The 18,919-nt window shown below is 34.5% G+C and overlaps 2 protein-coding genes across 3 annotated transcripts in view; one reads left to right on the plus strand and one right to left on the minus strand.

Moving 5' to 3' along the window:
* Positions 1 to 6,777, plus strand: part of LOC106163103 (fatty acid synthase) — a 23,711-nt gene extending 16,934 nt beyond the window's left edge. The window contains exons 22-28 of the mRNA XM_087010916.1: positions 9 to 191; positions 371 to 493; positions 699 to 928; positions 1,270 to 1,620; positions 1,931 to 2,207; positions 2,480 to 2,704; positions 3,032 to 6,777. Of these exons, the coding sequence (XP_086867042.1) occupies positions 9 to 191; positions 371 to 493; positions 699 to 928; positions 1,270 to 1,620; positions 1,931 to 2,207; positions 2,480 to 2,704; positions 3,032 to 3,198 (1,556 nt within the window). The 3' untranslated portion in view covers positions 3,199 to 6,777. The remainder of the gene's footprint in view (positions 1 to 8; positions 192 to 370; positions 494 to 698; positions 929 to 1,269; positions 1,621 to 1,930; positions 2,208 to 2,479; positions 2,705 to 3,031) is intronic.
* LOC106163083 (CD9 antigen) lies at positions 4,907 to 18,895 on the minus strand. 2 transcript variants are annotated; one of them, XM_013540564.3, is made up of 9 exons: positions 18,738 to 18,895; positions 15,911 to 16,013; positions 12,206 to 12,415; positions 11,709 to 11,783; positions 10,933 to 11,031; positions 8,939 to 9,004; positions 8,286 to 8,414; positions 7,472 to 7,555; positions 4,907 to 7,140 (listed from the first exon to the last, which is right to left on the minus strand). In XM_013540564.3, exons 2-9 carry the CDS (start codon positions 15,974 to 15,976, stop codon positions 7,084 to 7,086), a joined length of 786 nt encoding a protein of 261 aa, XP_013396018.2. In that variant the 5' UTR covers positions 15,977 to 16,013; positions 18,738 to 18,895; the 3' UTR covers positions 4,907 to 7,083. The 2 variants fall into 2 exon arrangements, with proteins under 2 accessions (XP_013396018.2, XP_086856562.1); XM_087000436.1 differs by lacking the exon at positions 18,738 to 18,895 and adding an exon at positions 18,544 to 18,592.
* Between the last annotated feature and the right edge of the window lie 24 nt (positions 18,896 to 18,919).

The raw sequence follows: 18,919 nt of genomic DNA on the forward strand, positions 1-18,919 counted from the left end.
ACTGTCAGGAGTTGGCCAGGCAGCTATATCAGTGGCCCTCCACTGTGGTTGTGAAGTGTACACAACTGTGAGTTCAGAAAAGAAGAAACAGTTCCTTATGGAACAGTTTCCACAGCTGAAAGACAAAAACTTTTCCAACTCACGGGACACATCATTTGAAATGGACATTCTAAAGGCAACCAAGGGAAAGGGTAAGCATTAATATTAAATCATCTTTATGTCATACACTTTCCTTGAAATATTTCCATGTGAGCGACTTAAGGAAGAAAAATTCAAAAAGGTACCTGAAATGTGTAATTTTGTCATCTGTTCTGAATAAGGTATACTATGGAGGTGAAGAGAAAATGTTGAAATTACCAATTCTTTACAGGTGTGGATTTAGTTTTAAATTCTCTGTCTGAAGAGAAACTTCAAGCCAGCATCAGAACACTGTCAAACCATGGAAGGTTCCTTGAAATTGGAAAAGTAGATCTATCAAATGACTCTGCCCTGGGTGAGATATATTTGCAATAATTACTGTGATTTGGTTTGGAAATACTAATATGAAACAATTAAAGTTGACTTCACTTCTACAGAAGTTCAGTAGAAAATTCTTTTGGCATTTTCAAAAAACCAATTTGGAATTTAGGGAAAAAAAGTCACTACTATGGAATAAAAAATTAATCAATCAATCACAAATTGTTGTTTCTCTGCTTTAGGTATGTCAGTGTTTTTAAAAGATGTAGCATTCCATGGAATTTTACTGGATAAGTTCTTTGAAGATGAAAGTTACATGGATAAATGGCAAATTGTGGCAGATCATGTGACCCAAGGTATCCAGTCAGGAGCTGTGCGTCCATTGAAAACTAGCATATTTGATAAGGAAAAGGTAGAAGAAGCTTTCAGGTTTATGTCCCAGGGAAAACACATAGGGAAAGTGGTGATCAAGGTAATAAATTAAAACAAACTTATTCACTATACACCACATCAGATGATAACAATATACAGCAGGTTATAAAACACTATTTAATATATTTGTTCATTTTTAGCCAATAGTTATTTAGGAAGAGCCAAAACTGAAACCTGTCTCTATAATCTGTTAAAACAAGCCAGAGCCAGCATTTTCAATTTTTTTTTTCTGTAAAATGTCAGCACCTAGCTTTGATATGCGTCTGATGTGTTGATAGAACAAACACATATAAGGGGTCAAAATAAACAACCCATGGTTAATTGATATACCTTTTATGAGCTTTTATCCAATTTAGAATAAAGAATTTTTTTGTGACTCAGATTAGAGAAGAAGAACCCAAGACAGTAACCCCACCACGCTTATTCAAACTCCCTGCAAAAGCCAGATCCTACTGTGACCCCAAACTTGTCTACATCATCACAGGAGGCTTGGGAGGGTTTGGTCTGGAGTTGACACAGTGGTTGATTGAACGCGGGGGAAGACATTTTCTTCTCACGTCTCGTTCAGGGATCAGGACTGGTTACCAGTCAAGGTGTGTCAGACAGTGGAGGGATCTTGGAGTGGATGTCAGGATTTCAACAAGAAACATTTCCACAGCAAAAGGGGTGCAGGGTCTCATTCAGGAGGCAATGGAGACAGGACCTGTTGGGGGAGTCTTTCACCTAGCTATGGTGCGTAAGGGTTCATACGGAAGAAGCATATGGAAGAAACTGAAATAATGTCACTGAAAAAAAGAAAAAAAAATAATTGTATCAATTTTGAAACAGCAAAAAAGGTTGACACATAAGGATCTATTTCTTTATCTGCTTACATGATGCAGTAAAGAAACATTGTCATGCCATGAGATAATGCTGTCACATCAAGACACATTGGGGTGAATTTGCTGATTTTGAAACAGCAAAAAAGGTATTTTGACCAATTTAGGCCATTTTTACATATCGATCCACCTTAATAATTCTTACTTATTGCTACTATTCACAGGTGCTGAAAGATGCTCTTTTTACAAACCAGACAAAGGAGACCTTTAAGGAAGTATCTGAACCCAAAGTACTGGGTTCTGTGTACTTAGACCAGTACACTCGGCAGATGAGTGCAGATACATTGCACTGGTTTGTTGTCTTTTCCTCTGCCTGTGGAAGTGTTCTTGGAAATGCTGGACAGACAAACTATGGCTTTGCAAACACTGCTATGGAGAGACTTTGTGAGAAAAGATGCTGGGATAAACTACTGGGTTTGGCCATTCAGTGGGGGCCTATAGGTAATTAGGGGATAGAAAATGAGGGAATGCCCATCTAGTTGAATCTTAATAATAATATGATCTGTTCTCTGAGCTTTCATATTTCTTCCCAAAAAACAAAACTGAGATCAGTAAATTTATCACATCCAGTGATATGCGTCATCTTCTTTTTTCTTGACTGTAGTCTGAGCTAGAACAAGATTGTGTAAAATGCCAAAATGCTACTGTATGCAGTAGTTCAAATTTAAGCAAGGTTTGAATAATTTTACACATTGTAACTTTTGCATCTTCAGGTGATGTAGGAGTTGTAATTGATGGTATGTTAGGAAACAATGATACAGTTGTAGCTGGTGGCTCTCCACAGAGGATTGCTTCCTGCCTAACCACACTAGACCACTTACTTAACCATAATTTCCCAGTGATGTCCAGCTACATAGTAGCAAACAAGGAGAGAGCTAAAACATCGAATGACACTGAGGGCAAAAAATCTCTTTTTAAATCTGTTGGAAACATTCTAGGTGGGTATAATCATATTGTATTATATACAGATGTTGATTTGGGGATGTGTTCCTGAAATGGATTTTTATTCAAATGGCTTCAATATAAATTGACCTCCATAGCTTCTCATCAGTCTGTCCTGCCAAAGTATGTATTGGCCAATATCTTAAGCAGAACTTGTTAACACTAGTGTTGATGATATATGTTTGTTTGATATTTATGTCATTTGAGCAATTAAACTTTTTCCATTAATCCATTTATCATAGTTTTCTTAACTTTTTGCTAAATTCAAAAACCTTTCAATTTTAAATGTAACATAATAATAAATTTTTTCTTTCCATTAATAGGTATAAAAAATCTTGAAAGCCTGGACCCAGACACAACTTTACTGGATCTTGGGCTCGATTCTCTCATGAGCGTGGAAGTCAGGCAGATAATGGGCAACCATGATGTTGTGGTATCACTGGCAGACATACCAGCAATGACAATTGGGAGAATAATGAAATTAGACTAGATGGATACTTTCATGGTTTTGATGTTATTCACCTACTTGATAGGCCTTTTCTTGTACTGATTTGAGTTTTTTAGTTTAGGTCAAGTGAGTTATAGTTAAGTCCCTAGTAAATTATAAGAAAAAAAAATCAGCAGTTTCAAGCATTTTTGGGCACATGGTACCTTTTCACCTATTTGGGAAAGGCAGAGCAGGATCCACCTATGTTTTGAAAAAGGGGAAGATCTGGGTTAAAGGGTTAACCCCCTAGACCTAACTTGCACAATGTAAAGGTCACACTAAAAAGGATAAAGGCCAGAATCTTATTCCCCTTTCTCTCTCCCCCCTCCCCACCCCCAACCCAGCTCAAGCTCCCAATCAGTCAACAGTAGGGTGTTGTGATCACACACTAAGAAGTCATTACGATTATAAATGGTATGTTTTCCAAATTTTTCTTTTATAAGTTTTGTACTCAATTCCCAGATATTATCCTTAAATCTAACATACTATTAATGAATCAACATTTTAGATTATTTTAGAAGTTTTTTTAGCATGAGATATTTATGGCAATTTATAGCAACAGAAATGTTATTTATAAAGGTTAACATCTTAGAATATCTTTCTAAAGGGTGAGGGGTTTATATTTAAATATATTTTGAAAAATGATTTATACAGGAGGTAGAGGTGCAATTTTTAAAAAAAATCTTATTAAACATATTAAATGTACTTGGGTCATGTTTTACTTTTCTAGTGTTTTAGAATGTCATAACTGTCATCCAATGATGTATCAAAGGTTGGTTTTCACTATGTACCACTCAAAAGGATTAAAATACACAATAACTGTTTGCTTTATATATACCATGTATGAAATAATCAGTTTTTTTTTTGTTTGTTTGTTTGTTTATGTACGTACACATGAAAACAGTAAGCCGAAAAGACAGCAACTGGAAAAGACAGGTCTAGATGATCTGCATCTGCTTGTTTTAGGCCCCTATTTCACACAGACCACGAATCCCACGAATGGCCATGAATTGACAAATTCCACGATTCATGGTTGAATCGTAATCAGTTTGTGAAGTTCTTAACAGATTCGTATAAATTCCTAGTCAATTCTTGCACTTCTTGACCAACAGGAATTGGTGGCAAAAACTTTGATGCCCCTATTTCACACAGACCACGAATCCCACGAATCGCCAGGAATTGAAAATTTTAGGATTCATGGTTGAATCGTAATCAGTTCGTGAAGTTCTTAACAGATTCGTATATAATCGTAGTCAGTTCTTGCAATTCTTGATCAATCGGGAATTCGTGGCAAAAATTTTGAGCTGTTCGAAGTTTTGACCACGAACTCCCGATTGCAAAAAATAGTAGTGAATTTCTGGACAATATTCGTGCGATTCCAGCCGAATCCCACGGATATTCGTAACACTATCGCACCTGTATCATAACTGAATCGTAGAGCGTGTCGAATTAGACCAAAAAATTGGCAAAATTTCACGATTCCAGCCGAACCCCACGAATATTCGTAACACTATCGTACCTGTATCGTAACTGAACCGTGAGCGTGTCGAATAAGACCAGAAAATTGGCAAAATCTCACGAATCCTCACGAATCCTGAAATTTGTCAATTCCTGGCGATTCGTGGTCTGTGTGAAATAGGGGCCTTAGGAAGCATTCACCCAGGTAGTTGTGGGATAACATGACTGTGCAAGGCAATAATAAAAGCAGTAGCTGTTTCCATAGCAAATTTATTATGCTAAAAGAAATCTAACCTAAAATATGGAACTTTAAACTGTTAGTTAAAATGTGAAAGTCAACAATGAATCAGCCAAACGTGACGTAGGTCTATTGTCCTCTGGAGTAAGACAATGAAGATTGTACAATGCACAAAGTTAATATAAGGACTATATCCAGGCTTGTCCACCAGTGTTGGAAATAAATATCCAGACAGGATTTCATATCTAGGATTTTCAACTTTGTTTATAAGTGGATGTTATTACTTGAAGATCTATAGAAGCTACCAAATACTATTAGTCAACTGATGAATGATCAATTGCACTCCATTATTTTGACCCCCATTTATCACTGGAGTCGCATTTACATTAAAGTTGCTTATTGTTAGAACCCTTCTCTGTGGAGCAGCTTGATTGGGGCAAGCTCACCAGAACAATGATAGCATTCCAATTGTTCTCTGATACTACTTGCATGCAGTACCCAGAGGCTGGGATGGCAATAACCAGTGGTACCAGAGAATGAAAACTGCTGAAAGTGGCCATCTTCATCATACCTATGACCCATTTAGGCTAATAATCAGACAGCCCACAGAGAAGGGTTGTACCAAAAACGGTCCAAAATGTAAACACAACTTTCTGCTGGAATGTTGCAAGGTTAAGTGTACTGTGTTAATAAGGCACTGCATGTAGTTGTCTATGTTATTGGGGAAAAATATTCCCCCCGATATGTCATTAAAACCTTGTTATATTGTTCATAAATGCCAAATATTACCAGAACTTTTTAGGGGACCTATGATAATTTGAGATTTATGCTAAGAAGTATACATATAACCACTAAAATAAAACATTGCTGAACAAAGCACTGAGTAATGTAATTTTGTACAAAGACATGAAATAAGTCTACTATTGGGAACAATGCAATAGCTTTCCAGTTAGTGAAAAGAAACCTTCCCCGTCTTGTTCAACAATGATTCAGCTGTCAGATACAATGCCAATTCCATTACAAAATTCCATTCAAGTGAACACAACTTAATTTTAACCTACTTTGCTACAAACTTACAACATTTAGTAAGATATTATTTAAAAATAGATATCTATGTACACAAATCCACTGCTATCACTCTTCCACCTTTTACATCAATTAAAATATACACCGTGGCATGAATAATTTTATACAAGGACTAGTACCAATAATTCTACAACGTTGCAAGTTGCAGATGGTTAACATGAATGAGTTCTTTTAATTGCTTGATAAGGACTGTTTATTTTCTTTTTTTAAAAATAGTAACAACCTCATATTTGGTGTTCAAAACAAGAATGTTCCGCCTGGTGTGGCAGAATCCAGATCAAAAATATCTCATAAAATATTAATCCAAAGAGCAATTTGCATACCACCCTTAATTAGAAAAATATATACCATGTCAGGCACTCGTGTGTACATAAAAAAGCAGTATTTCATATGGAAGAGCTTAGTTCTACTGACTGAGGAGAATGTCCTTAATATTTTCAGGTAATTAAATGAGGACTGACAGTCCACTTAAGGAGTGTCGATGCACGTTATTTATAAAGCCATCTTTCAGATCAGCTATTCTTCAATATAAATTCGGATAAGCATACCATATCTTCACTAAAGCAAATTCATTACTAAAGCAATTTTGATCTAGTTATTTTTGTTTTAAAAACTAATATTTATAAAATACAAAACATATAATAAAATAAAATTTTGTAAGTTTCTCCACTACTTTATCACATAAAAAAACCTGAACTTAATTAAAAAGAGAAAAATAATGTAGTCAATAATACCAACCAACTGAATTTGCTCCATTTGCTACGTGCTTAAGTCTAAGAGGTTAAACCACAAATGTAAATGTCTTTCTCCACTTTTCTCATTAACTGTATTAGTTGGAACAAAAAAAAGTATACAAAAAATTTAATTTGCTTTGGTATTTAAGATGCGGAATAAAACATGTGAACTACAGTCTGTTGCAGACCTGGAAATATTGTCATAAACAAACAACAGTTTAAAGGAGCTCTTATAAGTTCCCTATATAAATTGTTCAGCCAAAGCTAAATAACATACCTTGTTAAAAATATTTTTTCATACAAAAAGTTATTTTTTCCAAAACTTAAATAGGAATCAAATGTCTAAGCACTTCAGTTGATTGCTTCACCTTCTTAATCTTCATCTCCGATGCCACGACAGAGGCAGATGGCAAATATGAAACCAAATAACTGGAAACCAACCACAGTAATAGATTAATATTCTTATTTCAAACTGACAAAGTTCAAGGACAAATGTGTCACTTAACCATACAGTTGAACACATGTTAGCAGTTTTTCACTTCATTCTATTTTTACAAAATTGAAATAATTGATTGAGTTTCTAAATAAAAGAGCACCAATGCTGTGACTCGAGAACAATTAAACCATGCTCCCCTGTCACAATACATATATCTATACCTGGTGACAATATTAGGCCTGTTGGGGGAAATAACCTACTGGTTATTGGTATTCATTTATGTAAATGCGTGTGTGCGTGCATGCACCACGGGTGTACACTAACCTCAACTCCTGCAATACCACAACCCACAGCAATGACGACAACCGCGTGATTGAGAAACCAGTCCTTGACAGCTTCATAGCAGCCCTGCAAGTAAAAGTCGTCATTGATTTCACACTAAATTGTACATTTAGCATCATTAAAAAATGCATGGTTAAAAAATGAGAATGGTTACTAATAGAAGGATGGCTGGCGTTTCACTCAGGGATAGGAAGGCGAGTGAAGAGCTGAATCAACATATGGGTATAGATAATATCAGGGATATGTTGCACCATTCCAGACTGAGATGGCAGGGATGTAGAAAGGATGAGTGAAGACAACTGGGTGAAGAGAGTAATAAAGTTTGAAATGGAGGGCAGGAGGCCTCCAGGTAGACCAAGGTTGACTTGGAGGGAGGTAGTGAACACAGACAGGAGACAGCTGCAAGCTCAAGACAGATCCCAGTAACAGACAAGAAATACGTACCCAAGATGATATTTAAAAAAGGGAGGTATCTTTCTGAAAACTGTCATGTATAATGAACCGTTCATTATACATGATGACATTTATTACAGGGACTATGTTAATAATAATTTTTTTTTGTTCTCTTTTTGCATAATGGTCAGTTATTTGTTCAGGAATTTTGATTTAATTCTTCTTCAGAAAATTGATTAGCACTAAACTCATGTTTAGGTACAAAGAAAAATGAACATTTAGAATAGTGTTCATAAACAATATGAACTTGTGTTAGAGAACCAAGCGTTGTTCCCAGACTACAGGTTTGTGCAGGAACATTTTACTATCTGTTCAATTCAAAAACAAAGTGTACCATACATACTTTACTGTGTAGTTGGGTCGGTTGTGTCCCTGAACTAGCCTCCTGTCGGCATACTTGATAATTAACAGGCTGGATTTTATCTGGGTCTTTTCCTGCAGGCATCTTACAACAGGTAGGAGCAACAGGAATCTACACAAAAATTGTACTAATTATTATTATTATAATTTATTCACCCAATATATAAAACAGCTTATATTTCAAAAGTAGATACATGGATCGTTACATGCAAACATACGTACACACACACAAACACAAACATTCAGGCCCACATTCCCACATACCACATTCAGGTGGTAAGTTCAAGGTGGGGCTTTCTCCATGTGTGCATGCATGCATGCGTATGCACATCCTTTTTCAATCAAAATCTGATATCTATAGGCTCAATGCCATAATGGTAAAAAGGTCCAACTTGAAATTGTTGACTACAGGCCTGACATAAGAAATTGACTTTAAGCTCTAATAATAAAGTAACCAAGTAACAAAATAGAGAAAATCTACATTTTTTTTCATTTCTCAGGAAATTAATATCCATATTCCACAAACTAAAGTAAAATTAGCATACCACATTTAAAAGTAACATTAATATACAGCAATGCATACATATAAAATGTAGAGGACATGTGCATCACATTTATTGCTATTCATACACTTACCCCAGATGCATTTGACCACTTGCTGTTTTGGTAGTCAGTGTAGTTGTTTGCTCCACAGCATTCATGCTATAAGTGATTGAAAGATTACAAATGACAATTGAATACAGTTGAGATACACTGACAACCTTGCTTATGTCAAAAGCCAAAATTTGTTTCATTTTTAAAACATGACCCCATTTTAAATTGGGTCCTTTGGGGGAAAAAGCTGCCTGAAAATATGCTTATATCTGTATATTGTTTTCCTTCTGTGAGACTATTCTACATAAATGCATGGACATAATGAGAGGAGGACGTGAAACGCGGCATCTTCCTTTGAAGCTATGTGCGTTCGGGTAAACAGTCACCCATTGTCTCAGATAAGCTGTTTTGATAGCTCCACAGGAGCCTAAACAACTTATTATCAAGGTAGCGCGCGCTGTGCCTCATTGAAATTCTTTTATTCTATTGCATGGATAACGCAATTTCTCGCGGTCCCTCGTGGTTGCTATGATACAGCATTAACTCCATCTTGTAGTTGCTAGCACATACATTGTAGACTTGCGTCAACAAGTGGAAATTTGTTTCGGGTTTTCAGTTTCTTTTTCCTGTAACCTAATTAAAACGGGCTCTGGCCTTTGTCTATACTTGTTATCGTTTCCAAGATTGTATTGATATATGTCGAACTGATATATAACTGGTTTAAAAGCAAGTTGACTAATAAAGCCAGGTAGGTGCTATCCAAACGCATCTGATAACAAGATAATGCAATGTAGCAAGCCAATTACAGAGGTGAGACTTAAATCACAAATGTGATCAAGATCCACTTTTATGACCATTACCCAAGAAAATATATTCATGAAGTTTGCATGTGTACATGTCCACATTTATACTTGAATTAAAAGACCAATGAGGGTGTTTGTCAATCGTCTCTATGCTGTTTAGGGACTCCAATTTAAAGATACAAAACTATTAATTATCATTCTCAAACTGGAGCAGACCGTAGCCGGTAATGTGTAAATAAATATATACTTCAGAGCAGTGTTAATGTCAACTATGATAAAAGAATATTAAAAGGCCCACAAGTGCACTTTTGTGCGTAACGAATGCGTGTGGTGCCATATTGCAATGAGAGCCCATATTGAAAGTTAAATAAATAATAATTATCATTCTCAGACTGGAGCAGACCGTAGCCGGTAATGTGTAAATATATATATACTTCAGAGCAGTGTTAACGTCAACTTTGATAAAAGAATTTTAAAAGACCCACAGGTACGTTTTTGTGGGTCACAAATGCGTGTGTGGTGCTCTACTGCAACGAGAGCCCATATTGAATGTTAAAAATATTTATTATCATCACATAATTTGGGCTCACTTAAGCAAGTAACATTAACCTATTCATATAGTACACAGCAGTGTAAATTTCACCTTTATCTAAACCATACGTAAAAAATACCAGACCTAAAACGATGTCAGTGAGTTGAAAAAATTGGAGAGGAATTGCGTCATTTTAATTCAAGACACCATTGAAGGTTTCATTATTGCCGCGTCTCAGGCTAATTTCTCACATAGAGAGAAAAGTTTGACACTAAAAATATTTTCCAATCAGTTCATAGCTGAAAACAAGTATACTACACTACAATTGTACAATTTTGAATGCTCATTTTACGGCAACAAACAAGATTGCCTTTACCACAAAGGGTTTTTTGAATTCCTACATGAATAAACATATCAAATTCTCACATAGTTTCCAAATTGACAGAACAAATTGTACTTATACTTAATCTCTATAATTTTATTGGCTCATCCACCTGAAAGATTGACTCACGTTATCGCGAACTACCTGCCCAAATGACACAAAAAGTCATCGACAACTGCGATATGCTCGCTACCTGTACGGAAGGTTGCGTGATCAGAAAGCACATGGTTTCGCGAAGAGCTCACGTTAAGCCGATTATCCTTTGATCTTGCTCCGCGTTTCACATCCTTCTCTCATTATGTCCATGATAAATGCTTACATTGTACTGAACCAAGTTCCAAGCAGCACCAATGGTGTTGTTGGTCATGTATTTATTCTTGATAGATGTCACCATATACGCCTTCAACTGGGTCTCAACCTGAAAAATATCAACATATTCTCATGTTAAATCATATAGCTGCTCAATTCAGTTACAGTGCTCTTCACTTTCTATATTCAGAAAATATGCAGCATTAGCCGAGGAAAATATCAGTCAGTGACTCGGTGACCTCAATAGGAATCATCTGAGATAGCCAAAAATCTCACCACTTAGCATAACATCTAGGGAGATTTCACAGGACTTGGAAGAAAATGGGGTCAGAAATTATGGCAGACTATGGGAAATGCAGTGGGGCAACAGTTAAAAGTTGGAAGAATATACTCATGGGAACTTTTTGGTTGTTTTCTCTTATATCCTCAAGCATTATCTGTTTTTGCACAATAATATGCATTCACCATGTTTTGCCCATTTATTTTGTGTTGTTTTTGAAGATGGCATTTCTAGCACATCAAAGTTTCATCCTTATTGGAGAAAGGTTAGCCCTACCTTATATAGATCCCCACATATTAAAACCTCATATAATACCCTTCCTCAGATGATTTTCATTTAAACTTAAAGCAGAGCAAGTTACCAGTAAATGCGTCAAAAGCAAATAATAGGGCTTATGTGACAGACATATCAATAAAATGACTTACATCTGCTAAAAAGTTTAAAAATTAATTAAAAAAAAAAAAGACAAAAGAGTGAGAGAAAAAAAGAGAAAGTTGTAACTGTACCTTGTCTTTGTATGCAACTGCCAAAATGCCAGCAGCTAATTCAACAGCCATGATCAATACCATGAAGAAAATATACTGAAAGAAGGATTGGGGCACTTAATATAAATTTATTTTCAAGACTACACTAATCAGTACAGAGAATACTGTTTATTCAATTATGTCATGTGGAATAATTTCTTAAGGGGGGGGGGTGAAAAAATAGAAGTTTTGCATTCTGTCATGAACTTTGCCCATTAACATCTCTTTTATCTAATGTCATCTCAGCATTTTCTGGAATGTAACACAATTTGGTCTATTGTTGGCAGGAATGAAAAAATGTTCGAGTGCTGCTATACATCTGGAAGAATACTAAATTTTAACTCATTGGACACTGAATTTCAGAAAACCTTGATGCTAAAAATGAAAAATGTAGTTTAAGTTCCATGTAATTGGCATTTGACAATTTTTCTATATATGTCTAATACTATATTACAAATCAATTATTATTATATACCTACCATGCCTAGCATGAATTTACTCTCTCTAAGTGCTCCACAGCAGCCACAGAATCCCACTAGGAATACAAAGGCTCCAGCAGCAATAAGGGCATAGGCAGCATACTCTAGCATTGGGTCCTCAGAGTCTATGCTGACTACCTGCTGGTACTTGAGAATAGATGGATCAATTCTGAGCCAGATACCAACTCCCAAAACTGCTGCTCCAGACAACTAAAATGAGAGAATCATTTGCAATTATCACAGTCAGATATTAGTTGTCTAATACACGTAGGCATCTAACCCCAGTCATCATTTTAATAGACTGGCACTGAAAGGGAGCAAATTCATAATTGTTTATAAAACATTACTACCTCAGCTATCAAAAAAATGGCTTTATTGATAGTTCATCTATTGCTTCATGCTGCACTTCTATTGCTACATGCTGTACTATTCCCATTAACTTTTGTCTTACTTTTGGGTATTCAAATGCTGATATTCTCAATAAATCAGTAATGCATTAATAAACTGATATGTTTTGTACACAATAACATTCTTCATTCCAGGCTATAAATTTTATCATACAATGTATGAAGTTGCAGTTATTTCAAAACATTATCTATTACAAACATCTGCTGATAGTTATTATGTAACAGAATTTGCCACAAAGTTCCTCAAAAACAAACCTCTGAACAAACAGTTTTTAAAGATTTCCAAATTACTTAAAAAGTATTATCAAAAAATTGTTTCATATAAACAAGGCAAAAAAAATTATATATATATATATATATATATATATATATATATATATATATATGGGCCATTCCGTGGTATTATGTCCGCAGACGTCAAAATTTGAAAAAGGAATCCTACTTATAAAACTTATAATTTCTGAAACCAGACACCATAAGACATCAGAATCCAAAAGAAATTTTAGGTTCTGATGATTAATTATGATTTTATTGACACTTTTATCTGGAAAACTTATAAAATAGTGTCACGGAAGGACATTTTTATTTTTGATATATTTTTCATAATAGAGATCATTTTAAACAATAAAGGCTAAATACATTAAATATAACTTATTTCTTACATTTAGTCAAGTGCATTAGATTAAAAAAATATTTGATTATAAAATAATGGATTAATTAATATCAATTTGTCCTTCCGAGATGATTTTGGTACCTATTTTTTAAGTTTTCTCAGTAACTACAAAAGCTAAAAACTTATAACTTCATATTCTCCTCAACCATGATAGGGGCCAACAAAATATGAAAACATTTTTGCTTAGAACCACTTCAATAAGAAATTAAATCCAAATATATAAGCATTAAACATGACACCTAGCACAGTGGAAGCACGTATGAGGCATTTTGATTGGACCATAACAGGTCATGTGACCAATGAGCCCTAAACCCTTATGTCTTTCAAGATAATCTTGAACTTAAAATTCACAATTTTTATATATATAAGCATTTTTAAACTGAGAAACATTTCATTTGAATGAATAATTTTGAAGTTATTATAATTTAGACAATTGTTTATATTTATAGTTAATAGATTTGGTAAGATTTTCTCTAAAAATGTCTCAATATTATTTAAAGATGATCAGAGTAGATGAGAACTTTTATAATAGTCAAAATTAGTAACATGTTTGAAGAAGAAATACATTACCATAGAAGGACATGTTTACCTTTGACATTATTCATCAAACTTATGCTGGTATGTATTCATAAAATATTTTTATTAGCCTTATTTTACATTTTATTTAGCAATGGACAAAACGTCCTTCCGAGATGCGTCCTTCCATGACGCCTACTTGATTTTTTTATATGCAAAATTTTCAAATTTATTATTTTTTTTCCAAAAACATTTTTATACACTGAGAAAGTGAAATAATCAAATATTCATATTTTGATTTTACTTTAAAAATATATACACAGACAGAGCAGAATTTTAGTGTTGAAGTTGAAAGTTAAAATTCCATGTCCATTTCACGTCCTTCCGAGATGCTAACTATTTATTATAATTTTTTCATAACTATAATTTTTTTAAACCTAATTTTTTGCCTAATTATAACTTACATATAGAAGAATAAACATACAAAAAATGGACCTTGTAACTTTTTTACTTTTGAAAATATTTTCATTTGAAGTGTCAAATGTCCTTCCGTAACAGCAAAAAAATACCACGGAATGGCCCATATATATAATTTTCTAAACTGTCTGTCAGGATCTGTTTACTAGTATTTAAACTTCTTACCCTTTAATTAAACCACAAGTACTGTACAAATGCCTCAGTTACCAACCAACACATCTGACAAAGTGTGATAAAAGTTAAATTAAGATGTGTCCTTATCTCCACAGTGGACCATACTGCAACAAATTAATTTTAAAGAAACGGCAGACAAATATAGATGTAGTTAATCCCTCCCCTACACCAGTCCTCTTGAGAAAAAAAAGTTAAATATTTTCTAAAGACCCCTTCTTTCACCTTGATTCTCACAGATCTGTATTTCACCAGTAAACGGATTCCCTCACTATACATGCACCTGACATGTTCACAACCCTGTGTGCAAATGCAAAGACCCTTCTATCAGGTGAATTAATTAGCAATTTATGCCGTAAACAAAAACCACATTTAAAATGATTCTGTTAACACTGAAATCAATGCCTCAAATATTGAAGCGGAGTCTAACCCATCAGCTTGTTGTGCATACACTTTATGTTTTTCATTGATGCTTCATAAATTCTTTGACCTCTGCAAAATGACAGCGAAGACTAAACACCTTTTTTTCATTAAGCATATATATGAATGCACTTTATCATTAAAAGTGAAGAGGGACTTGGCAAGGAGCTAAAGTACTCTTCACCCCACAGGTAGTGCACAAAATGTCATGTTAAATGTGGAATAAATGAAGTCGGTAAGATTTCCAATAATCCTGTTTTTTCAAAGTTAAATTGTGCTTCAACAGAAAGCACACAAATGTTTGCCTCATTAACTTCAGGTATCTACTAATACATATATAGATATGGACAGATAACACAAAAATACTGGAGATATTGCCAGGTTTATGTGAATTCCTGTGTGCCACAAACAGCTGTTAACAGTTCAACATGTTTCCAGAGGGCTGGCAGTACAGCAATATTACACTTCACATATCACCCTCTCCATGATCTACAGCTCAATATTTACCTGGTCAAAACAGATTGCAATGGTTATGGGGTGATCAATGCAACAGCAAAGTTCATAGTCATAAAAAAGCATCCACTATGATGAGTTAAAAACAAACAAGGTTCACTTCTTGGCTATACATTTTGGGACTCCTCATTAACACAACAATATTTACTAGTACTAGTACCTTGTTACTTAATTTTGTATCTCAATAGTTTCAGAGCTATATGCAAAGATTATTGTCATTTTCATGCATCAGCTAATATATATATGCTTCTGATCAACGACATAAGGTTTAAATACACAGGGTAATTTGATACCAATATCTGCCGCAAAATCCTCATAATAAAAAATTAACACAATTTAAGTAACATGACATTTTGTATTCTATAATATAGACTTCGAGATACCATTAATGTAGACTTTCATAGCGATAGTCATTCAATTTTTTAATCAGTGTGGCAGCACCTTAACTACATGCAAATCTAATCTAAGACCCTTATAGAGTGTGTAAATGTATTCCTAACTGTGTCAAAATATTAGGCAACAACTTACCCAAAAGATAGTGTTAAACACTATCAACATAAACTTTGCACACTTGGCTCCACAACCTACAGCCATTTTTACCAGTTGAATGCAGCACTTATTTCTTCTTCACCTGAAATGAGAATCAATATGACATTGTCAAATGTTACAAATTTCCCAGCAGCACTTTATCACATACATAATGATGATGATAGAGAATCATAAATGAATTGCAGTCAGCTGCATTAATATGACTTAAATTAACACAACAACAATGCTGACTTTGTGGCAAAGCCCATTCCCACAGATATCTTCCTGGATCGGCCCAACTCTGCAGGGATTTTCGTTGAGTGCAATCAGCTTAAATGAACGACACGCCTCCACTTGTTTCCAACGTATTCTTATAATCATCAAACCTTCTCCATTCTACTCAACATCAGGCAGAGGGGTTAATCTGTTAAACTGACTGCATTCAGCAAGTCCCGACCAAGTGTCTATAGGAATGGGGCCTAAGCATCCATCATGGGCAAATAACTGCATATAGTCTTTCAGCTTACTGGCCATTCGAACCACCACTTTCCTAAAAAGTAGTAATTCGAATCTGGATTCACTGGTCTGAATAAAAATTTCAATAAGACTAGATATTTTTCCCTATTGCAGTAATATTAGATTTTGCCAAATTTTCATATTTATGGTGGGCAACTAAATTCACACATTCTAAAAAATTTACTGGTCCAAACAAAATTTTATTGGCCGTGGGCATAGGACCGGTGGCTAATGCCACAGTCTGAAGAATTATGAGGTAAAAGATTAGAAACATTTCAAATACAAAAACAAAAATATTCATCACCAGATTATAGATATATGAGCTGTTCATTCAATGTAATTTTTAATCAGTTATCATATGGTGCTGTCTGACAGGGCTCCCAATAACTGCCCAGTATAAAACCTACAAGATATATGATTTTAATCATAAAAGACTTATTAAAAGACAGCTTAATTCCTAAGTAAGCACCATGTCATGTTCCAATTCACTGTTCAGTTGTTGTTGTAACAAAAGCCACACCTGAAACAGAACTCCTACATATGGGTGTGGCAGAAGACAGTTTCATCATTGTATGACCTGCTACAAGTCAAAAGGATAACTTACCTACTAGTAATTTATATATAAACATACCTAGTACAATTTGACAAAAATTCCAAAAAATTTTCAGCATCAACTTCACAAATAAATCTTGATTCTTTACACCTACTTAATTATATGGTTATGGCCTTCCTTTCTAAAATCAAATAAGCTTTGCCAAAAGGCAAACAAGCTTTGACTGCGTGTTGTAGAATGTTTACGACCTCACCAAACTGGATAAACATGGATATATATATATATATACACACACACACACACTGATCAGACTCATTACTAGTACATAAAGATCACTGAAATAGACTTCTTCAGCAAAAATAGTTGCTTTACTGGCATGTATTAAATGCTGAACCTGCATGTATGTGCACCTCAAACCAGCATATATATATGACACCTGAAGACATATTTATCATATAGATTTATATGAACATCAAACAATAAATAAATCATGGCAGTTTAGTGTCAATCAAAAGCTCTCATCTGGAATGAAATTCTGCCTACACATACCTTTTATAATCAAAATATGAACACTATTATGATCCTTATGAAAACAGAGGCAACCCTGGCTCTAGGAACAACCCTTCAGACAACACATATATCTTTGCTTTCTGTGAAACCAAGCAGCATTTATATTTATGCAGTATATATATACATTCATATACATGGACTTACTATTTGATCCTAAAGAAAATGCAATGACAAGGAATTTCTAAGCACTATTCAAGTGTTAAACATTTACCCAAACTTGGCAGCACTCAAAAGCACTTGAAATTAAGATAAACACCCAATCCTAATCCTTATCTAATCAATGTTGACAATAATATCAAAATGTACAAGCTCACATAAATTCAATTATCACCAACATTCTACAATCATTAACATTCTTTGAAAGCATAAATTTTGATCTCGTCAACAAGTTACTTGGAAGATCTTAGAACACAACCTTGCTGATGTTAAAATGTTAAAACAATGAAGTTATATCATCATTATTTTCCCAGGATATTGTCCCTAGCACTACTTAGTTGCATATTTCATATACTCACTCTTTTCTCACAATGTGCTAGAAGAGGAAAGGTATAGATGCCTTAGTCCATTATTTAAAATTTGAAAATAAATAATAAGGAATGTGGATAAATATATATCACTTAATTGACAAATATATGCATGGCTGTTATAATATCAAAAATTTATTGCACTTAATCACATCTTATCTTATTTATTTATTTTTGTTGTTATTATTATTATCACTTCCAATTTATGGGAAATATTGAAAGGACCCAAGGCAAACTACGATAAAAGGCCCGGCTAGTTTGTGAGAATAAAGAATGAACCACACCCAGCGTCCGCTCCGGTGGAGGCCAAATTCAATTCGACGACTTACGTTATTCAAATAAAAAGGTCTTTCGAAAATGAATATGTTGGCAGCAATTAACAGTAGTAATCCTCATTAATGCCACAGCAAAGAGACAAGAAACTATATTAAATTCATCCATGAAACAATATCATATCCATAAGAACTCACTGGTTTTGAAGCTGCTTCCCGACAACTGGAGCTCGGAAGATTATATCAAGCAGAACAAATCTTAAACTGAAGAAGTATCTAAAACATTTGCTTAAGGCTATATCGTATCTTGTTTAAATCATAGGACAATCAGTTTATCGTTTAAATTTCAACAATTTTCCAGTTAAAATACATAACTTATCCAACAAACTCACCACTGTGTAATAACCTGTTGATGCTTTCTTCTTCCAGGGCGGGTCACGGTCTCGTTTTCACACCTAAAATCATGTGACGCCGTACAAACGTATATAATGGAAGGCGTGGCACTCGTGGGAGTACCAAGACAGAGTCATCACCGCTTTCTTTACTAATTTAATCCCTCCGAAAATATGTTGAC

Source organism: Lingula anatina, chromosome 1 (assembly GCF_051362555.1).
Source record: "Lingula anatina isolate TDL-2025a chromosome 1, LinAna3.0, whole genome shotgun sequence".
Taxonomy (NCBI): Eukaryota; Metazoa; Brachiopoda; class Lingulata; order Lingulida; family Lingulidae; genus Lingula; species Lingula anatina.

What these genes read in the sequence shown, in the direction of transcription:
- LOC106163083 (XM_013540564.3), bottom strand. Translation starts at nt 15,976, where the DNA reads ATGGCTGTAGGTTGTGGAGCCAAGTGTGCAAAGTTTATGTTGATAGTG. An exon ending in CAGTTGCATACAAAGACAAG is followed by an intron (nt 11,032 to 11,708) that starts GTACAGTTACAA and finishes GATATTTTTCAG; the next exon opens with GTTGAGACCCAGTTGAAGGC. An exon ending in GTGGTATTGCAGGAGTTGAG is followed by an intron (nt 7,141 to 7,471) that starts GTTAGTGTACAC and finishes GTTGGTTTCCAG; the next exon opens with TTATTTGGTTTCATATTTGC.